Below are 12009 nucleotides of genomic sequence, written 5' to 3' on the forward strand. Positions count from 1 at the left end.
AATTTTCTGTTAATATTTTTGTTTGCAGAACTCTGTGAACAACCAGCTTCTTCAGCAATGACCTTGTGTGGTTTACTGTCCTTGTAAAGGGTGCCGTATCAGCAGTGTTCACCCATGAATGTCTAACCGATTGACCCAGAGTCAGAGACTGTTTAAAGGGTCATGAAATCGTTGCAGGTGTTTGAGTTAATTTGCTGATTAAGGTGAGACATAATGTGTTTCCATTTATTATGTTTGTCACAGTATGCAAATTTTCAGATACGCTGAATTTTGGGTTTTCATTTTCTGTAAACCATAACCATCAAAACAAGAAAAAGATAGTCTTTTATGCTTTTTGGAAGTGTTCTATCGCCATCAGGACCATGATTTGTTGCAAAGACCGGATCGGTATGCACTGTTCCCTACTTTTGCCTTTGCCTCATTGTTTCAAATAGGATATTGCGAAAGCCTAGCAAGGCACGGTTATCATACCGGGCATGTTTATTGTTTGTTCTGGCCATCTCCTGAGATTTATCCAAAACACAGACATGCTGACCCAACTCTGCTCTGCATTGTTTGTTTTTAATTCATCCCAGCCAGACACAACGTTTAGTCCAACATTTTTAGCTTGGACTAAGCCCCTGTACTGGTGCCTCATGTTGTAAAACTGGATTCTTAGGTTTTTTTTTACACACAGTTGCTGCAAAAGTGATGTTTTAAAGCACATTCCTTCTCGACCAAGAAAAGTTACTTTGTCCTCTTGAAATCTGTTTTATGCTCACTGACAGAAAAAATTTAAAAGTGAATACAAGATAACACAAATACTGGAACTGAATCACTATTCCTATCAGGTGAATAACAGAGTTGGCAGATGCCGATGGTCTGGGTGTGGAATTTACTCAGGCCTGCTTGCAAATAGACTGTCGGATGATCAAGGTATTCATAAAATTGAAAGATGACATTATGCACCTTTTGGATTTTTTGAGGTTCACCTTTAGCTACATTAAATAATGGATCAGCAGGAGTAAGGAAGTCTCTGTCAGATGTTCAGCTTTGTGTATTGTTTTGTAATCTGTTAATTCTCCACAAATGTATCCCTGATTTGACTGGTTTAATTCGTAGTCTTCATCATACTGTTTATTCTTCTTACACGATTATGGGAGTAACTTTTCCTACTTGGAATCCGAACATTTAACTTCCATGGAACGCAGTATGAACGTGCTTTTATTTTGGAGGTCTAGAGGAAGTAGTGGTAATATAACTCGTCGTTTGACGCAATAAGCGAGAGCGCCGCTCCCACTCCGTGCTCGGTTGTTTGACCAGAAGGCGGAGCTCAGTCCAATAAATTCCTCTTTCAAAGCAACGGTGAGCTCAGTTGTAGTGTTCAGGTTAGCGGGAATAAACGCACGTTGTTTCTTACGTTATATTACGGTCGAACCGTCGTTTCTCGATTGGACTTAAGTTAGTAACGGACCGATATAAGGTTGCAGTATCACCTGGGGGATAAGTCGAAGAACGAAAACGTCACACGGAAGGTAAGGAGAACCGTTTGTTAACTTTGCCCTCTTGAAATTGTAAAGGATATAGAATATATCATATGTGCTGCTGTGTTGCTTTAAGCTAAAGTGGGCGTACAAAGTTAACTTCTCACTTTTTTTTCTTGACTTTTGATATGCTAATTTTCTGTGATTTCAGTCTGCATTTTGCATCGATCAGCTATTTGTTTTAACACCAACCCACAAAGGCCTTTTTTTGTGTGTTTTTTTTTTTTTTGTTAAAGCAAACAGTTGCCTATAGACGTGACTTGAATTGTTATTGTTCAAAGAGAAAGTGGGCTCCTCCTCTTGAGTAGCTTCTTCGACCCCCTTGCTGTTCTCACGCATTGTTTTAATTAATGCCTTGCAGGATGGTCAGGGTAAATTGTTAGCCTTTGTAATAAAATAGGTTATTTTTACTGGAGCAAATCCAATTTTTCTGAGAAATTAGCAGGGTCGGTCCCAGCTTTTATAGGGCCCTAAGCAGGAATTCATTTGGGTCCCCACTTCTTCCAGGTAACTTCCCTGCCAGAGCCTTACACATAACTGCTCTTATAATGATTGATCTTATACATGTTTAGTATTTTCTAAATTAGCGCTGATCTGGTGTTTTTTCCAAATCACCAATCTATAAAGATCTGATATGTTGATACAAAGTTTAACTAAATGTCATTTCTCTTTAAGAACTTTGAAGTTCCTAATTGTCTACTGATTACAAAACATGAATGTCTTAAAAATAAAAGGGTTCTTGTAAATATTGTTTTCAAAAAATGATTTACAATCTCTTAAATAAGAACAATCTAACTCTGAAACTAAAAGAAAAAACTCAGCTAAAGTCACAACATATTTTTACTCCTTAATAAAATGGCTTGCATCTTCATTATTTTTTAACACCTCAAAATCTGAAAAGTTCACCATCTTACAAAGTCTTCATTTTTCTACATGATCAATTAAATAACTGTAGTCTGAGATGATATTTGAGTGGAAAATGATCCATTACATGCAGCTTAGATTATTAAGGCATTCAATAATGTACTGTAGCTGTGTATGAGTCTTATAAAAAGTCTTTCTGCAGTTGGTCATTATTTATATTGGGAGCAGAGGCGATGTCACACTGTGGGAGTAGAAGGTGTTAAATGACTGGATGGAAACAGAATTTCCTTATTCTAAAAAAGAGAAAATGACAGATGGTGTTTTTTAAAGCATCTTTAGCCTTTTGTATTGGTTATTGCGTTCAGCATTGTTAGCATATCTGATTGTAAACATCAGTCCTGTGTGGTTTCCCTTTAGAGCAGGGGTGGGCAATCCTGGTCCTCGAGGGCCGGCGTCCTGCAACTTTTAGATGTATCCCTGGTCCAACACACTTGAATCCAACAGCTGAATCTTAACTGCACCTCCTAAGTGCAGTCAGGTTCTCCAGAGTCCTGCTAACTACCTCATTATTTGACTCAGGTGTGTTGAAGTTGAAATGCATCTAAAAGTTGGAGACCGGCCCTCGAGGCCTAGAGTTGCCCACCCCTGCTTTAGAGTAAGTAGACTCTTGCGTGATTCTGATATTTCTAGAATATTGACATCATTTCTAAATCCTGCATATTTCATGAGACACAAATGGACTCTTCAAAAGGGTTGAATAAAACAACTTTAGGTGTAAATCCGTTCGTGTAGATCAGATTTTTAGTATTCAACAGTTTGGAGAGAGTGGGAAAATGACATGGGACGTCAGTACTAAGTAGACTACACTGGCTGCCTCAAGCTGACTGTGACGCAATAGGTTTTTCATGACGAAGCGGTCTAGTCACCATATTTCCTGGTAAATATCACTTGAAAACGTCATGTATGGTGAGTCTCTTAGAAAAACTATTGGAAAACAAACTGCTTCATTTGGGATGTCTGGGCATGTTTTACACACAGCCATGACATATGATCACAGTTCAGACACAACCAGCAGACATTATGAGATAGCTGTATTTTAAGTTGTCCTTTTGCAGCGTTTCCATCTAATCAATAGATTTTCTTTCTTTTTTTTTTTATCTCAATCGATCAATATCATGCTCTAAATATGCATTCGTCAACCTGTTTTGAGTGAAACTTCAAGCACTCTTGGAAACACTGAACTGGTTTAGGGGCTCAAAGCAGCAGCAGCTTATTTTTATTACTTTTGGGGCTGACCCTGATCTTGAGTTTCCCATTAAAGGTGTCCATTTAAGGGGGCATCATTTAGTGTTTTCCTAGAGGAAAGATAAATTATCATCTAAAAGGCAAACAAGCCAATCATGTTATTACATGTAGGTGTTACACAAGACAAGCAGCAATATTTGCAGTAAAGCTGAGCGTCCTTTCATTGCTCATCACCGGCAGGCATTAAGTCTAGCTCTTGTGACCATATTTACTTTGCTTTGATCAGTGGAGCAGGCTGAAACAGATTTCCTAAGATGGCCCTAAAGATTTAGTGTAGCCTAGTAAAACAGAAAACCTTTTAATGTGGGTCTGTTCTCATCACTCTGATTCATCTGTGCTAAATAAAAGGTTTTGCTCCTCAAAGGATGACCAGGAGCGCTTGCGATAATTAACTATTACCAAGAAAACCGGAGTGAGTTATGTGAAAGGAATGAGTGGCCATGGAGACTTTGAGGAATGCAAGTTGTGGTAGATTCATGTTTGTTCTATGAGGAGCAGCATAATCAAATAACCTCTTTCATTGCTTTTATTTCTCTCTTTCAAGGTGCTTCTGAGATCAAAATGAAGCACGTCTCCTTCCTTTGCCTGTATGCACTGGTGACCCTTTGCGCCCATGAGGGTGTGCTGTCCGCAGCCCCCTCGTATGGCGAACGTGGCTCCGATCTGGGCATACAGGTGTTCCAGCAAGTAGTCCGCTCAAAGCCTCTAGAGAACGTGGTGCTTTCACCCCATGGAGTGGCTTCGATCCTCGGCATGCTGCTGCCCGGAGCCCAGGGGGAAACGAGGAAGCAAATCATCAGTGCACTGCGATACAAGAAAAACGGTGTGGAGGGACAGAGGAATTTGGTGTTGAGTCCTTTATGATCTGAAATCGCTATTATTTAATATCAATCCAAAGATTAAATACACTTGTTGTGCACAGGTCCTTATAAGATGTTGAAGAAGCTGCACAAAAACCTGACTTCCAAGTCAAACCAGGACCTTGTGCAGATTACCAACGGCATGTTCAGCCAGAACGGTTTCCCAATGGAGGAGACCTTTATGGCCACCAATAAAGCAAACTTCCAGTGTGAGAGCCGGAGCCTGGACTTCAGCAACCCCACTGCAGCAGCTGATTATATCAATCAGTGGGTCAGGAATAAGACCAAAGGTAGGGGTCGTGCTCGGTTGGTAGAGTCCTCTATACAGATTTTTTTTGAAGACTCAGTTGTGTAGATTATGTTTAAGATTTGTTGCTTTTTGTTACAGATCTAATTTGAATTTGTAGTTTCAATGCATTACAATATTTCCTATTAGAGTAAAGTTTGTTTTTAGGGCGGCAACTAATTCTTATTTTAGTAATCTATGGATTATTCTGAGGATTAATTGACAAATCTTATAAAAATGATTGCCGTTCTAATGATTTTTTTTTTTTTTGTAAACCCTTAAAACTTTTTTTATAATATTAGAAATGCGTTAAGAGATGCAAATAAACAAAACGGGTGAAGCTAAAGCTATGCTACTTGAGTAGTTCTGGGTAGAACATTATTGCACAGATTTTTTAATTTTTTTTATTTCTGAAATGCAAAATTTTTATATAGATTCTCACAGTTTGGGCTTATTTACTGCTGTGGATGTGTTCTTTTTAGTTTATAATTCAATTACTAAATGAGTTGCAGATTATTCCAATAATCAATTAATCATGATCAAACATATTCTTCATTTCAGCCTTAGTTTCCTGTAGGCGTGGCACCCTTTTTTGTTTAAGACTCTCATTTTGAAATGAGAAAGGAAGTAGTTCATTAGTAGCTCTGTTGGATTGACATAGTCCACTAAAATTGCTGAGCTGTCTGCTAATATTGGATTATAAAATAATCCAAGAAGCAACCACTGATGTAAAATCATAATGGCAACATGTCATATGTGGTTTAAAGAAGGTCTAATAATGGATCATATTTAATTGATGTTAAAACACTTTGATAAGCGTTACCATTTCCTTCATAGCTTTTTCTCCTGCTAATTATAAAGGATATCCAACAGCTCTTTAAAAAGATGACTCTAAAACTGTAGTTGATGATCTCTGTTTCGAGATCTAAAATCTTTAGACCAGTTAAACCTGAACTGGATGATTCTGTTAATTGGAGACCTGGGCTGCAGTTTAGTTGTCCATGCGGAGGCTGTTGGCCCTCAAAGCAGTTTGAATCCTGTTTTTTTTTTTTTGTCTCAAACAGAAAGTGAACATCATATTCAGAAAAACAAAGATTCTCAACCACATGTTTTTGATTTGCATCCTTTAAAACAGTGTGTGATTTAGGAAACCTTTATTTGTGAAAAAAAACAAAAACACAACAAACAAACAAAAAAAAACAGGATCTTTTGCAAAAATATTGCTCAAGTTTAATTCCTTTGAACCCAATAAGTTTTTTTTCCTGTCTAGAAAGGCTGGTAGTTACAACACTAGTTTTTAACAGTACTGATCTAACATTTCAGCAATGAAAAGGTCTTCCAAGTATCACTCATGCCTCTTATTGTTCTGCCTTCATTTATCATCTCTGGACTATAATTCACAAGCCACTCGGCAAACCTTTTCTCCTATGAGTTTGCAGTATCACTTCCTTTTCCAACATGATTTGAATACAAAACAGTGGTTTTTTTTTTCTTCTTTTATCAATCTTTGTTCTTTTACCATTGTGTATTTGGGCAGGCCACATCACCAACCTGATCAAAGCGGACATGCTGGATTCGACTCTGACCCGTCTGGTCGCTCTCAACTCCATCTACTTCAAAGGCTCGTGGAAGTCGGGTTTCCAGCCCAACAACACGAAGATGAGGTCGTTCACTGGCGGTGATGGAAATGTATACAAAGTGTCAATGATGTCCCAGCTGTCCATCTTTAACTTAGGTGAGTGAGCATGCTTAGAAGCAGCTGGAGTTCATTATGAAAGGATGACATGCAAACACACTGCGAATGTGCCCAACAGTCGTGTTTTTTTGTTGTTGTTGTTTTGTTTTTAATAATGTGAACCAGACATAAATGGCCATTTTAGGAGTTCTGGGGAGACTGAATTTCAAGGCAAAGAAGGTTTTTGTTTTAAAAAACATCTTTAATGCAAAATTCATATTTTTGTACATTTTTGGCATAATTAAGCTAAACAAGAAGTTGTTCTTTTAGCAAATGGTATTTTTTTTAAAGTCTCTATATTCCTGTTAATCAGTTCCTAGATTATTTGATGATTTCAAAAATTAATCATGATTAATCCGATTAATTGCATTAGCCCTAGTCCTGAAACATTAAATTATTTTAATATCAACTTGGAGTGGGGGGAAAAAGTGGCCTTTTATTTTTGAAGCCCGATCTTGGTACCTTGCAAGTTCGACTGTACACTTCAGATTTGCTAATTTAATTATTTTCTACTATATTAATTTTATTCTTGTGGTGGAATAACAGTCAGGATGTGATTCGTGGTCCAGATTGTGGATAGTTGTAAAGCATTGCAGGCTCAGACGTGTTACATGCACAGGATGTTTTTAGTTTTGTGTGAAATGCAATGATGCACGAGTCAGTCAACTATATTTAGACATGTCAGAGCTGTGGTGGCACAGTGAGTGCGGGGGATAGATTCTCATCCAGCGACTGTAATAAACTGAGGCCATGTTCAGCTGTAAAGCACAAGATTCCGTCATTTCTGCTGTAGAAACAACATTCAGCACCTTTACAGGGGTTTTCAGGGCCCCTGAAAACCCCTGCAAGCCTTTACAACACCAAACTTCAATGTTTGTTTTGATGGCTCATCAATGGTGAATAGCTGAAGTAGAAGGACAGAGTAATTTATACAATTAAAAGGAGAGGGCACAAAAGAAGATGCATGTTTGTCACTTCCTAGCTGTTTATATTTGCTTTTATAATTTTAGAATCTCATTTCATAAAAAATAGTTTGCAGTTTTGACTCCTAAATCTGAGCTTGTGGCATAAGCAACCTTTTAATGCCCTTTTGAGCCCATATTAATATATCCTCTTAATTTTTGTTGCTTGAGATGCTGACATTTATAAATACAAACTAAAAATATCTCAACATTGTCACATGTTGGATGCATTCCCCAGCTCTTGGCGGTTTTCTAACTCAAGAAGATTAAACATTTAAAATGTAAATTGTTATTCTCATCATAAATCATTGGAAGCTCTTATTAGCCCTGTTTACAGTAGAAATATACTTCCTTTTCTATAATCGTGAGTGTGTGTATATAAAGAGAGAAAAGGACTAGAGTTTAGCAGAAATCAGAAAATCAGTCAGAGCAAAACTGGAAGTTTAACTTCAATGGCGTTAACACCTGGGTTAAGGTGTTGACCCGCTATAGTTTATCAAATGAACACAATAAATCAGATACTGATTTATTTTCAATTTCTGAACTTTTAAGCTAGCTGAGCCTGGAAGTGAGAAAACTCCCTACTTGCATATTTTAGGTGGTGGTGTTTGTTGAAGCGCAGGTTTTAAAGTTGAAAAAGGTCAATTTTTATAAGAACACTGGAAGATGGATGTAATTCTCTGCTGGACATTCGGAGCTCCCATTTTTATAGCAGCTAGGATGATGATGTATGTAGGATGTATTATCGTGTCATAGGAGTCAGCTGGCCAGAACGGGAGTCGGAACCAAAATTAATGGAAACAGATGAAGGTTCCTGACATTGGGAAATTTTGCGAGTTCAGTATATTAAATTAATTCACATTTTTTCCTCACTTGTTTTCGTTCCCTTTATATTTTTTATGACGACTTTATCTCCAACAATAAACATCTTTGATGCTGCTTAGATTTGTGCCTCTTTATGACCATTTGTCCTCCACAAGTAAAACTTTCTATAGCATCTTTCAAGATAAAAATCACAACTGCTTCAACAAACAAGAGAAAATACTTAGACAGCAGATTTAAAAATGACATATTTAAAAAAAAAAAAAAAACTGAGCAATGTTTTGGGACAGGAGGATCAATTTATGAAATGGAAGTAAAAAGGAATTAAATGAAAAACCTTGATTTAGAAATAAGTGAAGGTGTGTGTGTTTTTTTGTTGTTTTTTTTTTCTTTTCTTTTGAAGGGATTCTTTGCTGGAACTCTCGAAATAGTTTAAAGATCAATCAGTCAATCTGTGCTGTGGTAATAGCCAGACAGTCTTCGGTCTTCTACTGGGCCACTAGCGAGTTATTTTTCATTGACAAATGAATGCCCGTTTGAGCTTTAAAAATAAGCAAAAATGAGGCTAAAGGTTCAAAATTTCCCTCAATGTCTTGGTGACTCACACCCTGATTACCTCTTAGAGGTATTTTAAAGTTGGCCTCTTGTGAAAAGAGTCTCTGTTCTTCCACGTCATTCTCTCTTTTTAGTCCCCCAGTGTGACTTTGCTGGGTCTGTGCCGCTAAGTTAATTTTGGATCTTTTTCCCGGTTCCTACGTCTCATTTACGGTCTTTCTTATCTCTGGATTCCACAGATTTTTTCCCCCCTCAACCCCATCTAATCTTAATTGCGAGAATTTTTCCAGCGCTCTAAATAAATGTAGACGTAAAGAGGGAAAGAATTGCTATTGACAATTTAATTCCCTTCCTTTTAATTGATAGTATTCGATTGGAGAAAGCTTTATGTTAAGTATGATATACCAGTATTCTGTGTTTGTTTGTTTGTAATCTCTTCAAGCTAACTTCTAAACCTTCTTATATTCTTAGGAATGGCCACCACTCCCCAGGGGGTCAAATACCGGGTGATTGAACTGCCTTACCATGGCAACACCATCAGCATGCTGATCGCCGTCCCCGCTGAGGACACGCCTCTGTCCAGCGTCATTCCACACATCAGCACAGCCACTGTGCAGAGCTGGGCCAAGCTCATGCACATGAGGAAAGTCCGCCTGCTCATTCCAAAGTAAGTCCTAAACACAAATGCACACACGTAGCTGTGGCTTTTGGTGAAATGAACAACTGCATGGTTCTGTTTGTTTGCAGGTTTTCTGCAGATGTAGAGGTAGACTTGAAAGCTCCTCTCTCTGCGTTGGGAATAGCAGACATGTTCAGTCAGGATGCGGCCGACTTCACACACCTCAGTGAGTGAAAACCCGACGGTGATGCATACACACTAGTTGGATGAATGTGTTTGAAGCAGGTTGATTTAGGTATGAGTAAGTGTAAAAACCTGAGGAGAAATGTTGCCTAATCACTGCTGAGAGCCAGTAAGAAGTTGAAATAGTCTCACCGCTCAGTGTAAAAACTGAATCAGGGTGGGCCTCAGGAAATGCAACTTTGAATAAAAGGTTGTAGTGCCACCACGTGGTGCTATATAGATTTTTTTTTCTCTTTTTTTTTTTTTTCAAAAAGAATTGGATTGAAACTTTTGCGCTACTGCCATCTTGTGGCTTGAAGTAAAAACTGTCGTACAGGAAGTCATTATTTTGAGGTAAGATGAACTGCTGCTGTTCTCCCAGGTACCGAGCCGGTGTACGTCTCCAAGGCTCTGCAGAAATCCAAAATCATTGTAAATGAAGAAGGGACGAAGGCAGCATCTACCACCAGTAAGTATACCTAATTGTTTTTTTTTTTCCTGATCGGACATAAATCTGCGTGGTTTATCCCCAGTATTTGTTTATACGCCCCACTAATCTGAGTTGTTGTGGTGTGTGTTTAGCTGCTATCTTGATGGCTCGCTCCTCTCCCCCTTGGGTGACTGTGGACAGACCTTTTCTGTTCCTCATCAGACATAACCCAACAGGTATGCAGTTTTATTCGCAAAACATAGATGAGTGCATTTTAGATTTGCATTAGCAGTATCTGATATTTGTGAACCGTCTTTATTTCTGTTTGCAGGGACCATCCTGTTTATGGGTCAGATCAACCAACCATGAAGCTCACCTTCAGTTCCTGTTGGCTCATCTAGCAGCACCTGATATGCTTACACACTGTCATGCATGAACACACAAGCACACAGATGTGCTGTGGCTGTTGACTTATGAACAATGTGGACATATATTTGTCTTAAATATTGCTTTTTATGTTGATTTTTCTGCAACGCATAACATGCCTTCCAACATGTTTTTGCAGACTAAGTTTTCCTGCTGTTTTAATTTTTTGGTGTACTTTTTTTGGCTTTATCACTTTTTTTTAAAAGACTTTAAATGTCACATGTGTAATTTCTTAACTCTGGAGTATGATGATCTTTTTATTTATGGTGTCTCTGTTTCAGTTTAAACTTTTCTATCTCGAGTCATGTAACTCCGGTTTGCCCGTTTCCCTCTTCCGTTATGGTGATGCCATCAAGACTTAGAGTGCATTATTGCCTACATTAAAAGTTGTTTTCTCCTTACCGAGAAGATCTGTTCTTTCACACGTGGAAACAAAATTAAACTACATAAATTTATAACGTCACTAATTTGTGCCTTGCTGTTATTGTGGTAAAACATTTTTGTTGGAAAAGGGCATAATGATTATTTTTCTTGACTGTTGACCGATGGTGTTAATTTATGCAAAAATAGTTGGAGGATCAAATTGGGAATCAATCACATCTGTACTGAACCAAAGCAAATTGAATAAGAGAAACTCTTGTTAGAGAAGCCTAAAAGAAAACTCTGCTTCTCAAACGGAGAAGCATAGCATCTCTGATTCACTGAGAAAGTATTCACAGTGTAAACTCTTACTGACTCTTTCAGTACGATAGACACTCTTGAAGTAGTACAATCTGATGTAAAAGGAAGAGAATTGATGGTTTCAAGCAATGTTTACAAATAAAAATCTGAAGTTTACCATTTATATTTGGTCCCCTTTAACACCTGTAAATTAAGTGCAGTCAACTTTCTTCAGAAGTCTCAGTATTGGTAAATAAAATTCAACAGTGTTAATATCAATATAAATATGTGCAAAACATGAAGTGGAAAACTAGCAAATTATCCTGAATTAACTGTTTTGAGGATGAAACTTGGAGGCAGCAGCAGAGAAGCTGATGGGAAGAAGGATAGAGCTAAATACAGATCAGTCCTGGTGGGAGGAACCTGCTCCAGGTTTCAAAAGATTGCTGACCTATAGGTAAGACGACCTGAAACAGCCTGAATACCAACAGACTGGTGTGAAAATACAAATGCACACCACACTTTTAAGATTGGCTAAACAAAAAGTTAAAAAAACCTGCATACATTGATTCTTTCCATTATGCATTTATGTTCTGCTTTGTGTTTATCACAAAAAAACTTAAACGTTGAAGGTTGAGCTTGTAATGTAACAATATGTGAGAATAGATTAAAGGAGTGAGTTTTTCCTGCAAAACACTGAACATAGAAATTATTCTAGTAAAGTCTGACAACAACCAAAG

At 37.9% G+C, this 12009-nt stretch overlaps 1 protein-coding gene across 2 annotated transcripts; it reads left to right on the plus strand.

The window, feature by feature from the left end:
- Window positions 1-347: 347 nt before the first annotated feature.
- serpine2 (serpin peptidase inhibitor, clade E (nexin, plasminogen activator inhibitor type 1), member 2) lies at window positions 348-11076 on the plus strand. Of its 2 annotated transcripts, none has more exons than XM_016676647.1 (9): window positions 348-387; window positions 4237-4515; window positions 4615-4842; window positions 6376-6573; window positions 9384-9579; window positions 9660-9757; window positions 10136-10222; window positions 10336-10419; window positions 10515-11076. In XM_016676647.1, exons 1-9 carry the CDS (start codon window positions 363-365, stop codon window positions 10550-10552), a joined length of 1233 nt encoding a protein of 410 aa, XP_016532133.1. In that variant the 5' UTR covers window positions 348-362; the 3' UTR covers window positions 10553-11076. The 2 variants fall into 2 exon arrangements, with proteins under 2 accessions (XP_016532133.1, XP_007562649.1); XM_007562587.2 differs by lacking the exon at window positions 348-387 and adding an exon at window positions 1235-1514.
- The last annotated feature ends 933 nt before the right edge of the window (window positions 11077-12009 follow it).

This window comes from Poecilia formosa, unplaced genomic scaffold (genome assembly GCF_000485575.1).
Source record: "Poecilia formosa unplaced genomic scaffold, Poecilia_formosa-5.1.2 Scaffold138, whole genome shotgun sequence".
NCBI lineage: Eukaryota > Metazoa > Chordata > Actinopteri > Cyprinodontiformes > Poeciliidae > Poecilia > Poecilia formosa.